The sequence below is a fragment of the Sceloporus undulatus genome, chromosome 2 (assembly GCF_019175285.1).
Source record: "Sceloporus undulatus isolate JIND9_A2432 ecotype Alabama chromosome 2, SceUnd_v1.1, whole genome shotgun sequence".
Taxonomy (NCBI): Eukaryota; Metazoa; Chordata; class Lepidosauria; order Squamata; family Phrynosomatidae; genus Sceloporus; species Sceloporus undulatus.
The window spans coordinates 92,539,663-92,562,934 of NC_056523.1; the positions used below are offsets into that span (position 1 = coordinate 92,539,663).

The following is a 23,272-nucleotide window of genomic DNA, read 5'->3' on the forward strand; positions in this document are numbered from 1 at the left end:
AGGGGGCAACTGTCAAAAGATGGATGACAGAAATGCAAGTGAGTGAGAATGAGAAACAAGGTCTCAAGAGGCAGATGTGGCTAGAGGCAAATCTAACCAAGTAGTCCAATAGATAAGAACATAAGAGCCCTGCTCAAGGAAACTAAAAGGCTATCTCATCCAGAACCCTTTTCCCACTCTTGATAAATGGGATGCCTTTGGGACGGTGACAACATGGCACTGCCAAAATCTTTTAAAAACCTTTTACTCTTTTTCTCTTTCAGCCACCACTGCCACCAATTTGTAGTGGTGAAACTCTAACTCACTTCTCACCTCTAGTGCCACCAACACTAGAACTCGTTTCCACCATCTAAGATGTCCCAAACTTTAAAAACTTTTCTTAATGTTAGTAGTGATTTTGAATTACTTCTAAAATCACTCCAGACAGCTCAAATAGATCAGACATCACTCTGATCTATTTGCAAGTTATATGAAAGACTATATTCCTTTTTGTTGATGGTGTTCGTATTGGATACAATGTTTAAATACTTTATTTGTTACACAGTTTGGCAATTCCTTTATCTTGTCTTTGTAATTGTTTCCTTATACTTCTATATATGGTCCCTCACAAACTAAGTCTCTCAGGATGTTTCTTAAATTTGTGTATCATATAACTCTTCTGGTTACTTGTGAGTCCACTTCAATTCAACCCAGGACACTCCTTGTCCCTATCTTGGGTACCTAAAACCCTTTTAACTGCCCTTCTCAGCCATGTAACCCAGCCACTAAGGCTCTTCACCCTTCAGGACATACTAAAACATCTATCCTAACTAATTCCAAACACTGCTCTGTGCCTCTATGTATACTCAGTCCTGGAAGAGTGGGAGTAGCCCCAAACTTTTCTTGGCTTCGCTCCCACTGACTGTTACCAGGCTCATTCTGATTGGATGTTACCTATGCTCCAGTCTGCCTTTTCTCCACACTTAAGTAGGAAATTAGTGTAATGGCACTCTCCCACTTAAGATTTTCACTTAGAATGTTCCTGGGTATTATTAGAAAATTTTGTACCTGAAGCAGAATTAACATGGAAGGACTAGAGAGAGGTTCGTACAACACAAAAAAGAAAAGCAGTTCATCATGTTTCAGCAAACATATCAATACAGATTGAGTCTCCCTTATCTGAATTCATTGGGACCAAAAAGTGTTTTGGATCTCAGAATTTTCAGAATGTTTTAAATAATTTTATGCATGAAAAAAGTTTGTGCACATTGAACCATCAGAAAGGAAAGGTATAACAGACGGGCCAAAAGCAGCATGGCGGTGCTGATACTAGAGTTCGGGAGCGTGCAGCAACCACATGCTCCCAAACCCTAGGATGTATGGGCACTGCCATGACTGCACAGTCCTGCCCACACGGGGTGTGCGTGGTTTGGCTGCTGTGGTGTCCCTTGGGAGCAGAAAGGGGTGGCTGCAGGCTGCCCTTTCAGGGCATTTTGTACAGCCTCGTTATTTCCCATGAAAAAGGTTTGGAATTTTGGAGGATTTTGGGATTCTGGGTATTTCCTATATCCTTATCATAGAATCATAGAGTTGGAAGAGACCACTAGGGCCATCCAGTCCAACCCCCTGCCATGCAGGAAATCCAAATCAAAGCATCCCTGACAGATGGCCATCCAGCCTCTGTTTAAAGAGGCTTGACAGAACAAGTAACACAATTTCTTCTACCCTTTTTAAATGTACTAATAGTGGATTGAACATCTTTACCTTTTCTTGACAAGATTAACCTTTGTTGCTGTTAATATCTCTCCCCCCCCTCTCAATTTACTAAAGGCTGGTTGAATTTTAGTGTTTAGAATTTTATGTTATATTTCCAATAATTTCATGTCAGAGAAAAATAAAGCTGTAAATTAATTTTCAATGTCTGAGAATTAATACAGTTCAAACTGTATTAAAGCTAATGCAACCTAAAATGCTTTTGGCCTTTTATACTACAGTATCATACTCTTGATTTCTGTTCAGTTAGTTGCCCACTTCAGTCCCTAATTGTGCCCAGTAGGTCATCCTCACTGTGTGCATGTGTTTATAGTTTGTATTGTGCAATATTGTATGTTTGCCATGGTTAAAATCATTTGTTTGCTGTTTTGACAGCTGGGCTGCTTAAAAACACTTTGGTTCCTTTGGTTCAAAATCCTGTTGAAGTGCTACACTAGCATAATTCTAGGTTATGCTAGTACTTATACTTTTAATAATAATAATAATAATAATAAAATGTGTTTTATTTATATACCGCTATTCCAAGGATCATAGCGGTGAACAGCAAGTAAGCTAATTAGCAAGTAAGCTAATTTGCCCCCAACAGTCTGGGTACTCATTTTAGTGACCTCGGAAGAATGCAAGCCTGAGTCAAGCTTGGGCCCTTTTGCTGGTCTTGAACTCGCAACCTTGTGGTTTTGAGTGAATAGCTGCAGTACAGGCATTCAACCACTGCGCCACCAGGGCTTGCATAAGTAGGTATTAAATGGGAAAAGTAGGTATTCAATGGAAACAAACTTACACTAACAATTCCACATTCAGTACATTGGCTAGTGTAAAATCTGATGTGCATACCCAATTTTGTTCCCCTCTCACATGACCCAAGTCTCACATGGCCAACATTCTGAACATCCTCATTCTCAAATCTACTACTACTGTTAGCTCAGGCAGAGAGATTTCTGGGCAACAGGGAAGGAGGTACAGCAAGAAAATCCCATATTGGTTGGTAGAGTCCAAGGCCAAATGCAGGCACTTCAAACTGTGGCTCACCCAGCCAGCATGGAATTCTTATAGACTTGCCAGTAATCAGTTTCTTGTTTTGGAGAAAAGTGAATGAGTGGAATGAGTTAGTGGTCAACTTCAGTGGTGCTTCAATGACAACTGTCTGCTTGCCATGTGGGATGACTTTGCAGTGCAAATGATGGGGAATGCATCCCTGTAGGTTGCTCCAAACCTCATAGTGGCTTTGATATCAATGACTTTATATCCTCCTGGGTTGGCTGTCTAATAAAAATATATTTGAGAATTGATTGCTCATGCAGAAAAGCCCTTTAATAATGTGCTGCATAGTCCATATTTGTTTTCTTTTCAGTGGTTATATTTTTAAATTACTTTTAACACTATGATAGCTTAAAACCCCAAATAATTTAGAACCACTATTACCTTGAGGTGCATCTATTACCATACATTCCTGCCAAGTTATGATAATCTTCAGAGAATCTGCTGTAGGTGTTACCACCCACAAACGTGTATCAGGTGGCTACCAGGAAAAGAGATTTCTCAGTAGTTGCTGAATGTCCTTGAAATGACCTGCCAAGGGAGATCGACCTGGCATATTCATTAGATGCATTTAGAGGCTAGACTGAGACAGCTTGTGACCTCTTAAGATGTGTGTGTCATTTAAACAGCATACCTCCAAAGTGACCTGAAGCAGCTTTGTTTTGGCCTGTCTGTTGAGGCCCAAAGACAAAATCCAAATTCCATACTAGGTCAAAGCAAAGATTATAAACAGCATGAAAATTTTTGAGTTCCCCAGAATTCTCCATTACATTTTGTGAACACAAAATGACAGGAAGTGTGTGTGTGCGCATGCACGCATGCACTCGCAGACATGCGCACACGCCCTTTCAATTTATGGCAACTCCATAGTTTTCATATTCTTTTCTTAGGCAATGAATATTCAGAGATAGTTTTGCCAGTTTCTTCCTCTGAACTATAGCCTACAGCAGGATAGCAGGATAGGAGGGGCAAACAGTTAATTAGTACTGTAACCTTGGAATCTACACTTGATACATTCTTAAGATAAAATACAGAAAATGTTTGCAGACATTTGAATTTATATTCAGGTGCTGTAATGATTTCCAGTTTAACATAAGACTGTCCTTTAGAATACAGGGATCAAAAAACAAAGAACATTTGTCCCCTCCCATTTTTTAAAATATAAAACCAGCTGTAGCTCAGAAATATCTTTATTCTGAAGAGAAACATAGGTTTCACTGCCATTAGAAAACAGTAGATAAAGGCAGTGTGAGTCTCTCAAACCCAAAATTGTCCACATAGATGACTGAGATAGTGATACCTTTGCTTTCTGATGGTTCAGTGAATACAAACTTTGTTTCATGCAAAAAAATACTTAAAATATTATGTATAAAATTACCTTCAGGCTATGTGTATAAGGTGTATATGAAACATAATTGAATTTCATGCTTAGATTTGGTTCCTGTCTCCAAGATTTGTATTATGTATATGCAAATATTCCAAAATCCAAAAAGAATCTCCAAAATGCAAAACATTTTGGTTCCCAAGCATTTTGAATAAGGGAGACTCAGGAGACAATCTGTGTAGCTCTACCCAATATTTGCAGGGGATATAACCTCCAAGATAGTATAAAATAATGCAAAACAAAAGCAATAGAATTTTCAGTATTCTTTCTATAAATGTCTGATTCCTGGCACAGTTTTCTCATGGTGCACAGGACCTTGTTGTTTTAGAAGCTAAGGAGAAGTTTTAAATAAATTTTTATAGGAAAAAAAACTTGGATCTTGATGAAAGATGTTAACCCCAGGCAGATCACTGCTTTGTATTAATGAATGCTTTAAGAATGCTAAGAGCTCAACTGGGATACAAATCCTCAAATGTAACTGCTAAGTAAGCATGTTGAATAATGGTCTATTTTCACCCTGCTGTGTCTCTTGAGAGATATGTATATCTTATACACATGCCCCTCACATGCACACCTACATATGTACACACACGTGGTGAAAGAGAAACTCTGTCACTGTAGTTATTGGTACTTAATATGTGGGTTTTATTCCTATTCCAGGTCTTGCTTGTGTTTTCATAACGTGTGAAACTAGCTTTGTTAACTTTGGACAAATCACATTCACTCTGACTAAGAAGATTATCAAACAGGGAAAAAAGCCAGGAATAAAAGGCATACTCCCAGAAAAGTCATGCAATTGTGCTGAAGATTTTCAGACACATTGCACTTATTCAGGACTTAACCCATGAAGATCCAGGAATGCTTCAGCAAACAAATCATGCACAGGACTCCCCCCTGAATGGTTTGTTGCTGGAGCATTGCTGTTTCTTCATGGGTTAAGTCCTGGTGAAGCGCAACATCATCTGAAAATTTTCAGCATGATCATGCTACTTTGCCAGAAGTATGCCTCCCCCTTCCCCCCATCTGATAATGTCCTGTGAGGAAGGCAATAACAAACCTCTTCTGAAGAAATATTGCCAATAAAATCTTATGATAGGGTCTCCTTAAGTCAGTATTTACTTCAACGCACATAACAACAACAACATTTTTTTAGCAAAACATGGAATGTTCACCTGTAGAATTTGGCTGCAGATTTCTTATTTGATTAAGGTATCAATACACACTGCAGAAATAATCCAGTTTGAGACTGCATTAACTGCCCTGGCTCAATGCTAGGGAATCCTGGGAACTGTAGTGGCACCAGATCACTTTTGACAGAGAAGGCTCAATGCCTCACAAAACTACAGTTCCCAGAATTCCCCAAGCATTGACCTACGGCAGTTAAAGCAGTCTCAAACTGGATTATTTTTGCAATGTGGATTGGACCTAAATCTCACACTAAGAAGAAAACATTGAAAATATTGGGAGACAAACACAGAACAAAGTTAAGAGTGGAGTGAGACTGTATAGCTATTTGGCATGCCTTCTATTGTATAAATTTGGGATTAGCAGAGCAGAATACTGTAGCTGAATTTCAGAGTTATGTAATATATAACCATTTATGTAGCATCACAGCTACATAAATGGTGCTATTTCTGTCCTAACTGATGCTGTGAAGAGACTTTCAATTTGATCAGTCCCCTATTCCCACTCAGCATTCTGTTTTAAGATAAACGTCAATCCCCATTTGAGCACGAAGCCAATGTTTTGAGATTGAAAGGAATGATACCTCTGTTTTTGGAGAGGCCTCTTTTCATCATTTTTATGGTATATTTGCTGTCAAGAGTGAGAGTTTTGACTGGCCTGCTTTCAGTAAAGGTTGAACTTGCTTACCAGTTTGAAAGACTTATTAGAAAAGTAAAATATGTAGGTGAAGATTATGTCTTGACAGAGTTCTGTTATCAGTGATAAAGAGGGAACTTTACATGAGAAATCAGGCAAGAGCCATTTTTAGAGGATGCCAGTCTCTGGCCTGTGCAGGTGCAGACATAGTAGCAAAGTAGCTGTAGTTATGAAAAGTGGAGGATAATAACTGGCAGAGATCCGACATGAGCCCTGGGGAATTGCACTCTTCCCTCTATATCAGGGTCTGTTTTCTTCCCCTGGAGCCTCCAGGGGCTATATGGACTGCCAAAGATGACCTCCAAAACAAAATGGGAAGTGGCTGGAGGCCTACTTTTGTTGTTGTTTTTTAAAGGTTATGTTAAACTGTTTTGGTTTGAACTATCATTCAGAAGGTGAATTGCTGCTCTTGGAGGAATCTAGGAACCATAATTCACCCCCCCCCTTTTCTTTTCTTTTTTTTTTTAAGAAAAAGAGAAGTTTGGGCCATTCAGGGCTACGTGAACAGCCTTGGAGGCCAGATGAACCACAAAGGGATCACTTTGCAGCCTGTATTATTTGTGAGGGGGCTCCAAGACAAGTACTCTCACCATATTTCTTGGTGCTTGATCTTTTAGGATATTCACGGCTGATAATTCCTGAGGAGGGTCATCTATATAGGAGCCTTGGTGGTCCAATTTTGCCAGATCATTTCAGGGTGAAGGTTCTTCCAGACACACAAGCCTTGTGGGGGACTGAGCTCCCCTCACTGGCTCCTTCCAGAGTCCATGCATGGACAACCCCTGCTGTGATGGACAGAGGAAAAAAGGAGAGCCCAATGTTGGATAAGAGCGGGGAGTTCCATCTCTTTTGCCTCTTTTGCTGATAATTAGCTTCCCACTGTCAGGGCAGGTGGGTGACAGTTTCATACTCTCATCATGACCTTGTTCTCAAGGGCAGTATTCTGGTTTTTCATAAGGAATGATAGCAAATTCTCTTACACAGAGGAAAATAAAAGTTTGTACAGGTACTAGTACTTAGGACGATAGCTAAACTTGCTCCTCATCCTCTGACAATCCTACAGTAGTACCAGATTGGACTCTCCACCTCGTTCTCATAGCCTATGTTAGTCTCACAGAAGTAAGTGGAAAAAACAACATGGCCAGGGATTCAGTTTAGCTGGCCTCCATTCCTGCTTAATGCTAGAGTGACAGATAAGATGTTGGGAACTAGTGTGATGGTAATTTTAACAAGGACATTGACATTTCCGGTTGAAGTCTTCCTTTTCCTCAATATTCATCTGTTACATTGTTGGAGGAAACAAAATTTCTCTCTGTCCAAAATTGAAATTAACATGGGGTGCTGAACTGAGAGGAAACCATAAATATGTTCGTCTTTAAATGTGACCTTCAGCTAGATGATATTTAGTAATTTGTTTAATTGAAACAGGTATCCCTGATGGATTGAATAGTATTTTTTTATTACACACACACACACTATAAATACCTTTTTAAACAAAGCAGTTTAAAAACTGTTCAAGGAGAAAGGACTGTCTTAAGACACGCTTTGGTGTGAGAATGGGGAATATTACTTCTAAGATGATCAAATCTGTCATCTAAGAACACAGAATGTATTCTCCTTATTTAGAATTACTGTGTTTTTTCAAATGATTTTGTATCATTTTGACCTAAATCCAGTCATTAGTCTCACCTAGAATAGACCCACTGAATCAGTTGAATATATGCAAGTATTGATTTAGCAAGTTCCCATTGAGTCATTGAAAGGTTGTAATCATTGCTGCCCACTTGTGGCCCTTGTGGAAGGCCCAGTATGATTCTAAGGAGTGACTTTCCTAAGCTCTCTCTCTCTCTCTCTCTCTCTCACACACACACACACACACACACAGTGCAAAAATACCCAGGTTGTTGTTGTTGGGGTTGTTTTTTTTTTTTCCTCTAAAGATCTCCTAAAAGTGGTTTTAGAACACTTATCTATGCTGTTTCAGGGAAAATCCAACCTGAAACTACCCCCCCCCTGATCACCCAAAATGGCACCCATGGTTGGGCACTGTGGTCCCAGAGAATTTTGGAGAAGCAAAACATTGTCTGTTGCAGCCCTAGGATCTCTGGAGCATGCTCACCTCTGATTTAGTGGGTCTACTTGTTGGATTAACAATTGCATTCAAATTGTTATTAAATTAAAAGTCATATAGTCAAAGGTTATATACTTAATTAATCAACCATGATTTCTTTGATTTCTACTGATGAAATGCCCAGATACATATTTTAATTAGTGCCTGTATGCAATAATGTATAACAAGAAACAAGTTTGCCTTTGTAATCTTCCCATGATTCATGTAGCCCAATAATTGTGGTTTAACTTTCCAAGGGGAGGATACTTTTACACTTTCATGATGATCTGGGTTTGAATGTAAACTAATGGAAGAGAGGAGACTGTTATTGATGGCTCTTAGCAAACAGTCTTTTCATTTTTCCAAGCTCATTCCTAATAGGACTGTTCTCACGGTTGCTTTTTCTTTGTTTATAGGTGGCCATTTTTTTCACCGTAATTCTCTCTCTCCTCGGAGCCTGGTCTATGAGAATGACTTCTCTTCCATTGAGCCTGTCTTGGACATGTATGATGAGAACAAGACCTGAAGAGGATCTGCATTCTTCTTGCTTTGCTCTCTTTCCCTTTTTCCTTTTCCGTTTCTCATTCCTATTGTTGTGTACTCCTTCCATGGGTGTCCTTTGTCTGAAGAAGAGCTGCCTTTTCCAGAACATGTGCCTGGCTGCCAGGCTGCAAAGGTGAAGCTCAGCTGAGGCAATATCTGAGGATGACATCTGTGAACGGATGAAGCGTGTGCACAAAAGTCGGCTGTTGGAGGTTGCCGAATGGCAGAATTGTCATTAGCAGTGCCAGCGTGATGGTGTCAGTATGCTAGAGGTTTACCCTACTCAGTTTTAATTTTGTACAACGGTCACCTCTCTTGAGTAGGCACATGGTATTTCTCTTTTTTAATAAAAATTGCAGTGTTTGCCAGCTTAGTTGCCTGAAGGAGGAGGTAGTCTGACTGCCCAAAGCTCTCCAGTTACTCTTTGTTCTGTCTTTACTCTTACACTGAACATCCCCATTCTAAAGGGATCTTTGAGAAATGTATTAACGTTCCACCTTTACTGTTTAACAGGCTGATGGCAGAACAAGTCAACATTACAGCCTGCAACATCCTTACAAGATTCTGGGGAACTTCTGTGTTTCGTTGCTGAGCCTAACTGAGGACAAAACCTGCTTAGAAAGAATGCAAAAAAAAAGACAAAAAACAGAGCCATTTTTCCAGCCTTCTCCAGAAGGAATCTTTAACTTTAGAATATGCTGCTGAAATTTATATACCCAGTATTTCACCTTTAGATGATTTAAGACATCTTAAGAAGAATCCAGGAATCAAAAAATAATAGGTTATTGCTTGTTTTTAAAAAATGTGTTGTTTTTTCACTCTGATTTTTAAGAAGCCAAGTTATGTTGGTGTTATATGCTGAAAAAATTGGAAACCTTTGTTCCTACGTGTTTTTATTGAAATAACTTAATTACGAAGCAACAAACATTTTTCTGAAGTTGCACCTGTTCTATTGGATATGGATATTATGAATGCATCAAGGAGGTAAAGCAACAGCTGCTTTGACATCCAAGTGAATCCCTTTTTACTGCAGTGGGACATAAGCAGTAGAAAATAAACTTTCTGATGCAAAAACGGAAAGCTAAAAGAGTAAAGACTTATGTTTTTTAAAACTGTCAACAGTGTTGCTTAAGCAAAAAAAATAATAATGATAATCTTCAGATCTGGACTGTAGAATTGTTTATCTGAAGTAGATGTTCCTACTAAGAATGCTACCATGAAACATTACTAACTGACAAATGTCATTTTTCCCCCATTGCAAATCTGAGCTCTGTAGAGATAGAAATGGTAGTATGAACACAAGCTAAATTCTCTGTCCATCTTGATTCCTGAAGAACTTGAATGTCAAAAGAAAAGGTAAGGAATGCTGTGTGGCTGCATCCAGACAGCTTAAGCTATAAGCAGGCAGATGGAAAGCATCTTGGTTTTTCATAAGAAACTAGTAATTTACAGAAACTGGAATATTGTTTCCTACAGAAACAAGATCTCTTTTGCCCTGGAATGTAGTGAAACTTTGATGCAAAGACTTTAAACTAGCTCCATGAAGCTAAGGGGGGGGGGGGGTAGGAGATGTCAGTAAGATTGCTTGGTCTGTGTTGCTCTGATGGCCATATTGTGTCTGTTCATTCTTGATGGGATGGTACAGAGCTGAGGGGGTGACCACTGGCAACAGTTTGTTTCTTATTTGGGCCAGGTAAGTTTTAATATTAACCACTAACCATGAGAAATTCTAATCAAAATATTTTTAAAGCACAGTCTTGACGTGTTATGAATTAAATTTAGAGGTCTGAGGAAGAAGATTAGTAATACATATACAAGATTACAGTGATATTACTTGAATGGACCACATACACAAATCCAGCACTCATTTTTCGTTGTGCAGACTGCCAATATCATATATGTACAATTGTTGAATGGAAGGTGGTGTCATGTTATGCAAAATGCACTCTCATGGAAAAATTATTAGTGGAACTTAGGTGAGAAAAAAACTAAATCAGGTTCAGACTTCTTCCCTTCACCCTTATTATCAATATATTTGCAATTATCCCTTAAGTAATACATCACACCTTTGGTAAATAGAATTCTTTAAAAAATTAACTAGTTACAGTTAATTTAAAAAATTCTAAAGTGCTCATTGCATTAGACTTTATGAATTTCAATAGTAGGATTTTGAATATTATTTAACTTGGGAGAGCTGGGTGACAGTGGGATGAAATGGGTAGTCCACAGGATCAAAGAATATTCATTGGATAGAACTTGAGAAAATATTAACTGGAAGTAAAATGCACTTCTCATGTGAAAATGCAAAGATGACCCAATCCAGAAGGGGAACAAGTACTTCTCAAATTCTGTTTGAAATCAACCATTGGTAGGACTTAATTGTACCTAACTTCTTTTGCATTTGAACTTAGCTCTATAAACTTTAGAGAGTAGCAATTCATGTGAAAGATGTTTAGTGAGTGAATTGTAATATAGACATTTTCCAACAAACCTCAGACCACTGTTCTTACAAAATCTGTACAGTTTTCAGCAAGCCCACATCTTAATTTTTCAAACTGGAATCACTTTCTAGAATTAAATAGGGCAATTCCTAGTTTTTAGCCATTTTAGATCAGGATTATTGTTTGCTAGGAAAAAAACTTTTTCTCTCTCTAAATCAGCCAGAGGTCTGAAATCTGTTGGTGCTGACATTGAGTGAACCCATTGGTTCTTCTGTACCATGTGAAGTCATCCAGATATTGTTGGATTTCAAGTCCCAGCAATCCCTAGGCAACACAGTGAATAGTAAGGAATGCTGAGAGTTGTTGTCTAGCATTTGGAGGGCCAACCACTGCTCTATTGCCATATTGTTGTTCTGTATTTTATTATCACATGCAAAGGGATCTTTCCCAGCTTTGGTATCTCGGGTATCAGAGATCTTTTTAATTTAAGCTGCTGTGGACTGAATTTGGGATTTTCTGCATGCAAAGTTTTTGGTTTACTGCTGAGGTAAGGAATGACAATTCAGTTGCAGAGGGTTGTAGCCATTTCCCCATCACCAGTATTTTCATTTGGTGTTTGAAGCATTGGCGGTAGTGTCTTAAATTATAATGGAAGCACTTAATATAAGACATAGAAACAGTTAATGATTGCAGTTAATCACAAACCCATCTTCCTCAGTCTCAAGAGTTTTGCAGTACTAGACTCAGTAGTACAATTGGCTATATAATTGTATAAACCTAGACCAGCCTGGTGTCCTCCTGACATTCTGGACTATATCTCCATCATTTCTAACCATTGTTAATGTTGCTCTGATTGATGGGAAATGTAGTTCAAATTATCTGGAGGGCCCTAAGTTGGGGAAGGCTTAAATAGAACATTCTGTTCTATTATAACAATGTAAGCACTAAAAGTCCCTTCAGCTTAGTTCTGTGTACTTAAATTTTGCTTTAGTCTAAGGTATACATTTTAGTGCTATTTTGAAATGTAAAAAAAAAAACCTTTAGTATCTACCTCAAATAATTTTGAGGATAGGGTTCAGCACCAGAGACAGCTACTTTAAAGTACAGACAAGCCCCAGGATGGATTCAGTACTACAGTGACAAAGACACCATTGGGCACCACTGTTACTGAAAAGAAATATCCTTGGGAGAAGGGTTTTGATTCTTATACCTACATTATGCCCATCTTGATATCATTAAGTGGTTTTCTTTCTTCTGTATCTCATCCATATTCCCAGGTTTTACATTTTGCTGTAAATATTCTAGGGAGAACATGTTTCAGTAATTAGCAGTTGATATGTACCATTACCCTGTGAGAACAAATAGTGGTAGCTTATATTTAGAGGCAAATCCTAATTTGTACCATGAGAGTATCATTCATTCATTTCTTCTATCTGCAATAGCTTTTTCAGTATCCAGATATCTGAAAACAAGTTGGCCTAGGTTGAGAGTGCACACTAATTTGTTCTCAGAATTGGAATGGATGGACTTATCTGTCTGTAGGTGACACAAAATGGTCACTGGTTATGTCTAACTATCTCAGTATTCTAAAACAAAAGAATTAGAAAGAAAACGGTTGAAAAGCTAAAGATTTAAAACTCTAATCTTCTTTGTTTGCTACCTTTCAAGCAGAAAAAAATGCTTAGGTTTTTTAAAGTAGGCTTAAACAACATGAGATGACTATTCAGTTTGCATGCTTAAAACATACAGCAAACATTTATAGCAAATTGGCTAGTTTCTTAACTGTGGCCAGAGTCTTGAGAAGTGTCCTTGTCCATGTATCTTATCTTATAGACAGCATTGCATAAACTTGGTATTTTCAACAAGTTAGTCCTGGCCAACAACAGGGACTGTCCAGACCTACAGTTTTGAGGACAGTAAGCATTTTATGGTACCTGGACATGGTCACCTTTTTGTAGGCAGTACATGCCTTCATGTCTGTTTCTGTTTGTGGTGATATTCTGTTCCAAAAGATGTTAAGTTCATTTGAAAGATCGGTTAAATGCATGCCCCCATGCCAAATGTTATCTCAGCATATGTACATAATAATTAATTGGACTCTTTCAAAGAATATTGTAGCAGACATAATATTTAAGAATTATAATGCTTTAGTATAAAATTCCCCAAATATTGCATATTTCCAGCACTACAAATATAGAGAGCAGGGTTGGACTGTAATATCCGTCAGCCCCTGTTAACATAGCCAGTAGTGGGATATAATGGAAATTGCAGTCATGCAACCACTGGAGGGCCACATGTTCCCCAGTCCTGCTGCAGATGTGGCTCAGTTCATTGAAACTATGCCCCTTCTTTTCTCATCATTATTACAGGATTTAGTGTCACACCTGTAGGGAACTCTGAAGGTAGACTTTATGGGGACTTTATGGCAAGACACACTGTTTCACACACTTAACCACATTACAGGGTGCATGTTGGAGGAGCAAACTCTTAGTCTTCCTCCTTAACCCAGCTCAGACACACTGTGTGCAACAGACACCATGCAGGGACTCAGATCCACAACCTGGTCCTGGAATCATTTTTTACAGTCTCTTCATAAATAATTTTTTCCCTTGGTATGTACCATGGAGAAGGAAGGAATATGACTTTTCTGCACCAGTTAATTAAGCATAGCATTAGTTTGGTAAATGTATGAATGAGATTTAGGGTTCTGTTGGCCTGTTCTAAAATGTCAAGGGTAGGCTTATAGGAAGAAAAACAGTTTTAGGTGTGATCTTCTAAGAGAGGACAGGGACCCGTGCACTTAAGTCTAAACAGCCCTAAGAGAATGCGATAAATATGTAACAATGAAAAAATGTGAGTAGTGTGAAAAGGAATAGAAACTATACACAAAATGCAGGGTGGAGTGATTGCTTACTTTCTGCTTTGCTGCAGTTGTCTTTGTGTCTTTCCTAAGCACACACAAGATTGCAGAGGAATAGTTTAATTCAGACCATTAAGTGCTATGCTTTATTAATATTGAAATAATTTATTTGTAGGAGGCCCTCCACAAAGAGCTCCTGATAGTGGTTAGTTTGAAAGTCAGAAGCATCCATCTCGTTCTGTGCAGAAGTAGCCAGTTGTCCCAAAGGAGTGGGGAAAGAACTGAAGGAGGAAAGTAAATTTGGTCAAACATTTTGTTTACATAGGATGTAGGAGTCTTAAGCAGAGAGGAGCTGCAAACATGGTCATAGCTACACAAACGAAAAATTTTACACCATTTCTGCCATCAGGCTTTCCCCTAAAGAATCCTCACATTTCTGTTTACAAACAAAATTCATGCTAGCACTAAATCAGGTGCCCTCCTCTCCCCAAATGTTTTCTTTGTACCAAAAAAAGAAGACTGTTGAGTCTGTCTTTCCTAAACTAAACATAATCATTGGCTAATTCAGATGGTTTCAGGTGAAGAGTTAATATCTGAGGAGAAATATTTGAGGAATAGTCAAAATATTTGAGGAGAGTGAAAGTAAGTTTCATCCCATTTTAAATGATGCAGTATTTTTCTCAGTCCATGGACCTCTCTCAATTATTACCTGTTCTTCCATCCACAGAAAAATTATATCTATTATTTTATTGGTTATGATGCAGTAATGATTCTTTCAGCTGATAATGCCTTTTGCATTATACCGTTTTAGAGCTGGGTGATCTTAAGGCATCTAGGCCATCAATTTACCCCTAAGGACTTGAAGACACATAAACACACAAGGACTAGACCTCTGGAGACCAGGATTCAAATCTCCATTTGATCATGGAAACTCGCTTGGTGACCTTAGGCAAGTCACACTCTCTCAACCTTGGAGAGAGGTAAAGGCACCCCTGCCCCCTGAACAAATCTTGCCAAGAAAACTCTGTGATAGTGTTGCCATGAGTTGGAAATGATTTGAAGGCACACAGTAACAATTATATTGAAATGTAACGCTCCACTGATAATATAAATGTAAGCCCTCTTTTTATAAAAATAATCAGATTCCTTTAGTAGATTGTTCCGCTGCTGCTTCCTATTACTGTTCCTGTTAACTTACGTTTTTCTCTGTTCACTTCAAGACATCCTGCCCTAAACTCTCCTTGTTCTCCCCTGCCCTACATCCCACATACACCCCATGAACACACACATCATTCTGTTTCTCATAATAGTTAGTCATGGCTGAATCTCTATCAAAAGGTAAAGGAGGTCAAAGAAGACATCTGCCTCTTTAAAACATGTGTGAACACAGAAAGATGTATTGGTGCAGCAAGGCTGCATTTTTGTCACTGTCTGAATTTACAGAGAATAAAAAAAGGAATGACTAGGCATGATAAAACATAATTTTATGTTGTTTGCAGTGACATCTAGTGGACAAGAACAGGACACTGATTCCCAATAATTTATCTGTTTGCTTGCTGTCTACAAATGAAAGTCCTAACTTTAGTACTTAGAAAATAAAATCATATTTTATAACAAGTCTTTGCACTGAAAATAAAACAATTGACTTTCCCAGTCCATTAAGATATCTCTCTGCTTTTGGCTCTTTCTACTTTGGATTTTGCCTCCACTTATCAAAACATTGGTTTAATCAGCCTTTTCCCTGTGAGATGCCCTTATGCTAAATGGACAGGGCATAGTTTTTCCATATAGAACTTCACAGTGAACAAGAGCGCACTTTGGTTGTATTGCTAAGTGTGTAGGAAGCTACCTTTTACTAAGTCAGACTATAGGTCCCTGTTGAAACCAACTGGCAGCTACTTTCCAAGGTTTTAGGCAGGATTCTTTCTTAGCCCAATCTAGTGCTGCCAGAAATTCAAAGTGGGACTTCTGCACTGAACGTTGCTTTCCCCAATTATTTTTGAATGGTACTTTGAAATAAAACACTAGCACTAGGTTTGCCTGCCCTTTTGTCATTCCCAGGGTTTGTATGGAAAGGGTTTCACCCTTTCTTGGGTTCTTATTATTTATTACAGGGGTAGATGCAATCACAAGTGTATATTCTAGTCATAGTGAAACTGCACAATTGCACCAATTGGAGTTTCACACAGAATGACAGTGATCAAAAAAGTGATCCTGATAGAAAGATCACTTGAGTGGGCTATCACACGTTTGTGCCAGCTAGAAAACAAAGGTATTTCTGGGAAAGACAAGAAAGTACACATGTCTCAGTCAGTTGGGACACATTAACAACTACATGCAGGAGGATCAGCGTCACTCAGAAGGAATGTTTGAATCATCCATCTTAGCTGAAATAGTTGCCCCACTTTTCAGAACAATAAACTTGAATTTCATTTTGTTTGCTACTCAATTTGTAAACCTCATTCTGAAATACAGATGCAGGGATGGAACAAAACTGCACTTGTTTATGTCATATAGCTTTTAATAGCCTAGGTTTCCTGATAATCTTAGTTTAGAGTGCAAAGGGAACTTCAGTAGTAATAAAAATCAACCTGCAGTAAACTAGCAGTATGCAAGCCCAGACTTTATTGTGTTCTGAAATGGGCAAAAATAGAAGAATGTATGAAATGTATTGCTATTACTAATGCATTTGCTATGGGAAGGGGCTTACTTTCCTATCAGTTCAGCAAAACAAAGGAAGATGACCTGGTGTGTGACTTACCCACACCAGACTGGAAACTGTAAGTTTTTGAACACAAAATCATCTGGAACACCTGATTGTTCAATGCCTCTGTTTCCTACCTCACAGGAATTGTGTGAGACTTTCATTGATATTTATGAATAGCAAGCTTCTTGCATGGATGGTGCTGTGTAAATGCTTACATGTCTGTTCACTTGTACCAAGGATCACGGCTTGTTTGCGCTATTTGCCCAAAATTTCCCATATAGGTATCAGGCATTCTGTAGTACAGTACTGGACCATGTTGGATGAAGCTTTGTGATCTGTTTTTGTGAAGTAACTCTGATTATCGTCTCCCTTTCCTCATATTCTTTCAGTGTTTGTTCAATTATGCTTGCTCAGCTATTCTTGTAGCTCTTTAACTCTTATTCTTTTTGGTGCATTCAGACAACAGAATACAGTGGATTATCACTTTAAGGGGATGATTTGCTGACTTACTAAATTGGTGTAATGCCAGCGATTCCAAGGTGTCTACACTGTTGTAAGAGTCGATGACTTATCTCCTTAAAATTGCCAACCTTGTAAATAATTTAATCTTAGCAATAGCTAACTATAAGAAATTGCTAAAATCACATGTTCTTAATGCCTTGGGGACCAGTGCTCAGATTATTTGCCGGAGGGTGGTAGGTTTAATGAAATCCAAAGTTCCAACTTCTGTCTCCTCCCAGTTTTAAATCAAATCATGAGATCATTTGTAGCCTTCCAAAAATGGTAGCTATGTGGGAGAGAGGTTTTCACTTTCTGCCTGTAATTTCAGCACTGCTAACAAGGATATAAGAAACTCAGAAATACCCAGCTATCACATTTGTTAACATGAGGTTGAGCTGCAGTAACCAAAAGCGCATGTAAAATAGCTGTCACTTGCACAGCTCCGTAGCTTGGTAAAAAGAGTTGCTATTTTTCCAGTACAGAAGCAAATCGCATTTGCAATGACCTTGACTGTCTCCCTTCCAAGGTCAAAGAAGATGTTTTCATTTATGGGAACATAAGTAGAAAAGGCTTGTTCTGTGCTAGTTAGGCTGTGCTGCTTCAGATATGGTGGTTGGTGAAAGAATAATAATGGTTATTTCAGGATGAAAAACCCTCACACTTGAGCCTATCTGTATATGAAGGTTTGCCATCTTTTTTTTTTTCTGACAGAGCTCCTGCACATTAAATAGTGGTACACTAGATCAAATTCAATTTGTATAGCTCATCTTGGCATAAACTGCAGTAAGAGGAGACAGCTATACTTGTTGAGTTCTTTCCTGTCATGCAGCAACTAAAACCACATGAGCCGTGCCAGGAAGAGTGGAGATGGGGAAAGAGGTGGCAGTCTCTGGATATTTGAGGAAAAGAACATTGTTAGATTTGAGGGGAAATGCCACCACTAGAATTAAACATTAGTCATCCTTTCCTATCTCTTCTACATCTGTACATTGCTCATTGTGGTGATAAAATCACCACACTAAGCCTTATTTGTCAGGAAAAAAAACTTTTCAGAAGTGCACAAAGCTGGTGGTATCTCAGTTATTTGGTCAACTTTGTATTGAAAGTAATGGCTATCAGATAGATGCCCTTTTTGTGCCATTTAAGGGCTGTGTGTGCAATCCTTAAGTTTGTAGCTATCAGTAGAACAAATTTCCATGGGCATTCTGTTACAAATACAAACTGCTGATTGAAGCACCCATTTTAGGGGTGTGCTGAATCACAATTTCAGCCCATATAACTACAGTCTTGAGTACAGACTGTTAGCCCAGATAGAAGTATAAGTGGATAGCTGTGTACTTAAAGGTTATATGTCTGCTCAGGATCCCCAAATACAGACCAAGTCTAACTATGCACAAAATGCAGTGAGAATAATTTTTAACAGAAAGGTGTTTGTTTTTTTTAAAACTGTATTGGCAAGCAAGAGTGATTAAAATGTCAAGGGTCATGTATGTAGAATACAGTGGCAGGGCCTATTTGAATTCTTCATTGCCATAATAGGAATTATACCAATGTGAACAACCAAGAGCTGAAAAATGCAAACAAGCTACCAGAGGCCTGGCAAAGTGAAAAGGACTATTTGCCTTGTTTCTAATCTAGGCACGTGCGAGCAGGATGCCACCCTCTTGACAATCGAAATTTCCAAACTTGTGTGATAAGCTGTAGCTTGGCAGCCACAAAAAATTCTTAGTCTACGTATTTTGATGTAAGTGTACTACTGTATTGTAGCTGTGTGGTATATACTGATACATTAATAGTGTATACCTTTAAGTTAGGGTTTGCTAATGTAAGACATTTCAATAAAAAGCTATTTAAAAATATATGCTGAGTCTGTTTAACGTTGTTGAATGAGCTCTGTCTTTGTGAGGAATTCACTGCCTGGTAAATCCCAGTGTATTTAAATTGTATAAACCCCTGACAGGTAAGGAATCTGCGGACAAATTAAAATAAGCCTATCTGCCTGATTGATTAGAACTTCTCTTTTTTAAAAAAAACCAGAATTTTTTAAAAAACAAACTGTACCTTCACACAACCACTCGTTTTCTGTGTTTAGGGACCTTACAACACACAGTCAAAATGATGATAATCAGACTGATATAGCTGGAATAACAGAAAGATGGTGGGAGGGGGAGAAGCAGTATGGTTCAATTATCTCTGGATCAAACTCTGCAGGAACAACAGGGAAGGGTGTACAGGTGTACCTCAGCTGATGAAGTAGATGTGTTCCTGAACATTACTTCCTTCACAGAAAGTGTGGTCCCACAGGCAGAAATAATATGGAGAGAATAAGGATAGGTTCCTACACCACAAAAAAAAAAAAGAGCATTTCAACATGTTTCAGCAAATATGTTTCAGTTGTGAAAAGCACCTCCAGTTTTGCTAAAGAACTGCCTGGAGTGAGGGAAATAATGTGACAAGAAAGAGCAGAGAAATGGCCAGGAAGATTCCTCTTCCCAGATTGGAAGACTGTTGAAAAATTCCAGCATTCTCTGGCTAGACAGAGGGAACAATCCTACAAAACATACTGGGTCTTCCCTGCATGCTAGCCGTCCAGGCAGTGGGCTGCTCCTCCTTCTATCCAAGAATAAATATTCACAGTATGTATCAACACCCCATTCTCACCCCCTCTCTTGCTGTTAGAGCAATTAGAGTCTAGTTAGAACAGGGATTCCTGCACGTGAGACCCTGTCTCATCTAAAGGCTTCCCATCTGTTCTTCCTATCCATTGAAATGCATGGTCAAAAATACTTTTTGTGTATCCAAGTATCTCTGCTGGAGGAACATGATACAGATGGGGAGACAAGTATAAAACCTTGCCACAAACCCAGATGCCAACTCTCTCCACACTTGTTCACCCTCTAATGTGATATATGCCTTCCTCAGTCAACAGTTCCCTTCAGCACTCTTCACTGGGCAAACAGACCAGTCTCTACACCAGAAAATAAATGGACCTACCAGTATATCAAACATTAGGAATGGGAATACACAAAATGTCAGGAAGGTGCATGCTGGGTTCATAACCCTTGTTGAAGCAAACACAAGCAGAGTTTATGTATGCGGACAAGGCACCCAGAATCTGTGGCCCGTTATAAACGGGCCTTAAAGTACGCGACGAGCGCGTACTAGGGTTAGAAAGGGGCATCCTTTATGGATGCCCCTAACCCTAGTATGTGCTCTGCGCGTAGAAAATGGCGGTGGCCATTCCACATGGCCGCCGCCATCACTACGTCACGATCGCACCGCCTCCAAACGAGGCAGCGCAGTTGTGACGTATTGGGGCCGCCCCAGGGCACCTAGTGCACCCTTTCCAAGGCCCCAGAAGGAGCTCCATCTCGGAGCTCCTTCCTGGCTTTGCATCGCTGGGCGCAGCCTTCAGACGGCTGTGCCCAGCAACGCAGAGGAGAAAGGGTCTCCTCCCTGCCGTCGCGGGGTGTCCTTGTGGCTTGGAGCCCCAAGGACACCCCTTTCCAGGCGGCAGGGAAGTGGCGTTTTACTGCTTCCCCACGGCCTGGAAAGCAGCGGATCGGGGCTTCAGCGGCTGCCGCTCTGGTTGCTGAGGCCCCGATCTGGCGGGGAAACGGGCGGGTGCAGGCCGCCGCTTTTCGGTGGTCTGTAACCCGCCTTAGTTGCATAGCAAACTTCCTCTCACACAGGAATGAATCTCAGTACAAGGAGGTTTCTCTCAAGAAGAGGGTTCTCTTAATCTTTGTTACCTAACTATTTACAAAGATTACACAGAGTATAAGACATCCGTCTTGAATACTCTCAAATAAGTTACTTTACCAACCGACCAACCATAACATCAATGTCTGAGGCAGTTACAGTAACACCAACTGTCATAACTGACATTCTCTCTCAGTGACAGTTGACAGTTGCATCAGCCTTCCCGTGATGCACTGTTTCAAAAATGCAGACACATGTAACTGCCACTTGAACTGTAATAACTTCCACTATAGCTCTGCGTATTGGCCACATCCATGTCATTTTATCAGACCTGATTACATCATGGTCCTGACACAAAAAACAACTAAAGAACACTTCAGTCTTCCTGTGCATTCCATGTGGGACCTCAGGATAGCTGACCCGGCCTAAACAAAGAAATTACAAAGGAAGATTAGGAAGAGAAAGCACTGAATCGGAATGTATCCACAAATTGCAGTTTCCATCAACACTGAGTTGAACAGAGACAATTATTTCCTGGGACACCACACATATTATAACATTAGGATGCTCTTGGCCAGTTTTATCATCTCCTTTCTGGTTTTCAGTCAGCACACACCACATTCCAAAGCTCCCTTCACTATTCATCCACCCACCCTGTGCTTAGGAAACATATTTCTTCCTGCCTTTGTCTCTCAGCAACCATTGTTAAAACTGAATTTGTTACCACCAGTGTACATACAAGTTTTGCATCTATTTGCTATTCGTACAGTTTGATCTTCCACAAGACTAACTGAGCAACAACTTCTTTTGCTCCGTTAGTCTCAAAGGTGCTACAAGATCCCTCTGCATACTCATATTCCAGACTTTGAACTGTGCTCTATTCTTAGGCAGAGAACATTGAATTTCTCAAGATGCCCCTGTATGGTTACTATAAAGATGATGTACGTGGGAAGACAATGTGTTCAGGAAACATGAATTAAAAGAGGAAAGGCTAGTTTTCCACACACTCTGCAGTACAGGTCCAAGGTAAAAAAAATATGGCTTCACAAAAGTTCCATTTATCTGGTTATAAAAAGTGGCTGAAATGGAATCCCAGAGGGGCCTTGGACGCACAATCCTTGCTTAGGAGATAGGGATGGGGAACCATGCTGTTTCACTAGATTATCCAATCAGTTTCACAGTTCAGTGAGGAATCAAATTTGGATCTGTCATATCCCAACTCAGCATTCTACCAATAAACTATATTGCTTCTCACTTGTGGATAGTTTTATGAAAACAATCTAGTATTCAGTGGCTGACTAAAAGGGAGACTGCATGTTAGAGATCATTAGAAAACGAAATTATAATGAAACTGCAGATATACAAACAGAATGCCATTGTATATTTTCTCATGAAAAGTTGTTGAGTTGTGCCAGGAAGGGGGGGGATAAATATTGGTACTGTGTGATTAGAGCTAGGAACAGGGCTGCTTGTAAGACTCAAGATTTGTAGCTTTTGCCAATGTGCAGCACAGTACATTAAAGGACAGTCAGCAATTAAATGATCTACAGTAATAAGTTCTAGTACACCTCACTGTCCTGAATCCTGTGAAATCCTAGCATTTGTAATTTGGTGAGGCACTAGAGCTCCCTGGCAGAGAATTTTAAATACCTGTTCTAAACAGCAAATCCTAGGCCTTTATCAGACAGGATTTCTGCAGCCCAAATCTGGGGCTCCTGCAGATTGGGCAATTCAAAATGACGTGTTATCCAGAATGTATTTCCATACCTTGTTGATTTCAATGGGAGCCCCATCTGTGGGGCTTCCACGGGACTTCCGAACTGGCTCCTCATTTTGGCACGTTTTGGCCAGTTCGCTAAATAAGGGGATTGACGGGAATTGCATTGGGGCTCTGTACGATCTCACTGCGAATTGGTCTGGTGTGGAATCCCAATTTGCTTGTTCTCCTGACCACCGCTGCAAAGACCCCCGGGTTGCAAATCTCCCATGATGCCCTGCTACAATTTGCCCCATTTGCTTCCGCCAGGGCTGGGGAGCGATCATGGCTCCATCGGGGCTCTCTCTCTCCTTCCCTCTCCTTCCCCACTGCAACTTTGGCAGAGGAGCCGGCCAGCGAGCACTTTCTCCCTGCCTGCCCCTCCCTCTCTCTCTCTCTCTCACACACACACACACACGCACATATTTCAGCCACATCTATATCTACATCTATGCTCCTGGCATTCTCATCTATTTCACATACACACACACACACACACACGCATACATACATACAGACACACACACACACACAAAGGGGGAGGGGGGAGATGCCTGATGGGAGTTCCATTCATGCCCTACCTTTGGCCTGAACTGA

At 39.7% G+C, this 23,272-nt stretch overlaps 1 protein-coding gene and 1 long non-coding RNA gene across 2 annotated transcripts in view; one reads left to right on the plus strand and one right to left on the minus strand.

The window, feature by feature from the left end:
* RNF130 (ring finger protein 130) overlaps positions 1 to 19,076 on the plus strand; it is a 79,032-nt gene extending 59,956 nt beyond the window's left edge. Inside the window, exon 8 of the mRNA XM_042455672.1 lies at positions 8,582 to 19,076. Within this exon, the coding sequence (XP_042311606.1) occupies positions 8,582 to 8,691 (110 nt within the window). The 3' untranslated portion in view covers positions 8,692 to 19,076. The remainder of the gene's footprint in view (positions 1 to 8,581) is intronic.
* LOC121924315 lies at positions 14,206 to 22,820 on the minus strand. The gene is made up of 3 exons (XR_006102568.1): positions 22,687 to 22,820; positions 19,458 to 19,555; positions 14,206 to 14,290 (listed from the first exon to the last, which is right to left on the minus strand). It is a non-coding gene; the product is annotated as an uncharacterized LOC121924315 (long non-coding RNA).
* Positions 22,821 to 23,272: the final 452 nt, after the last annotated feature.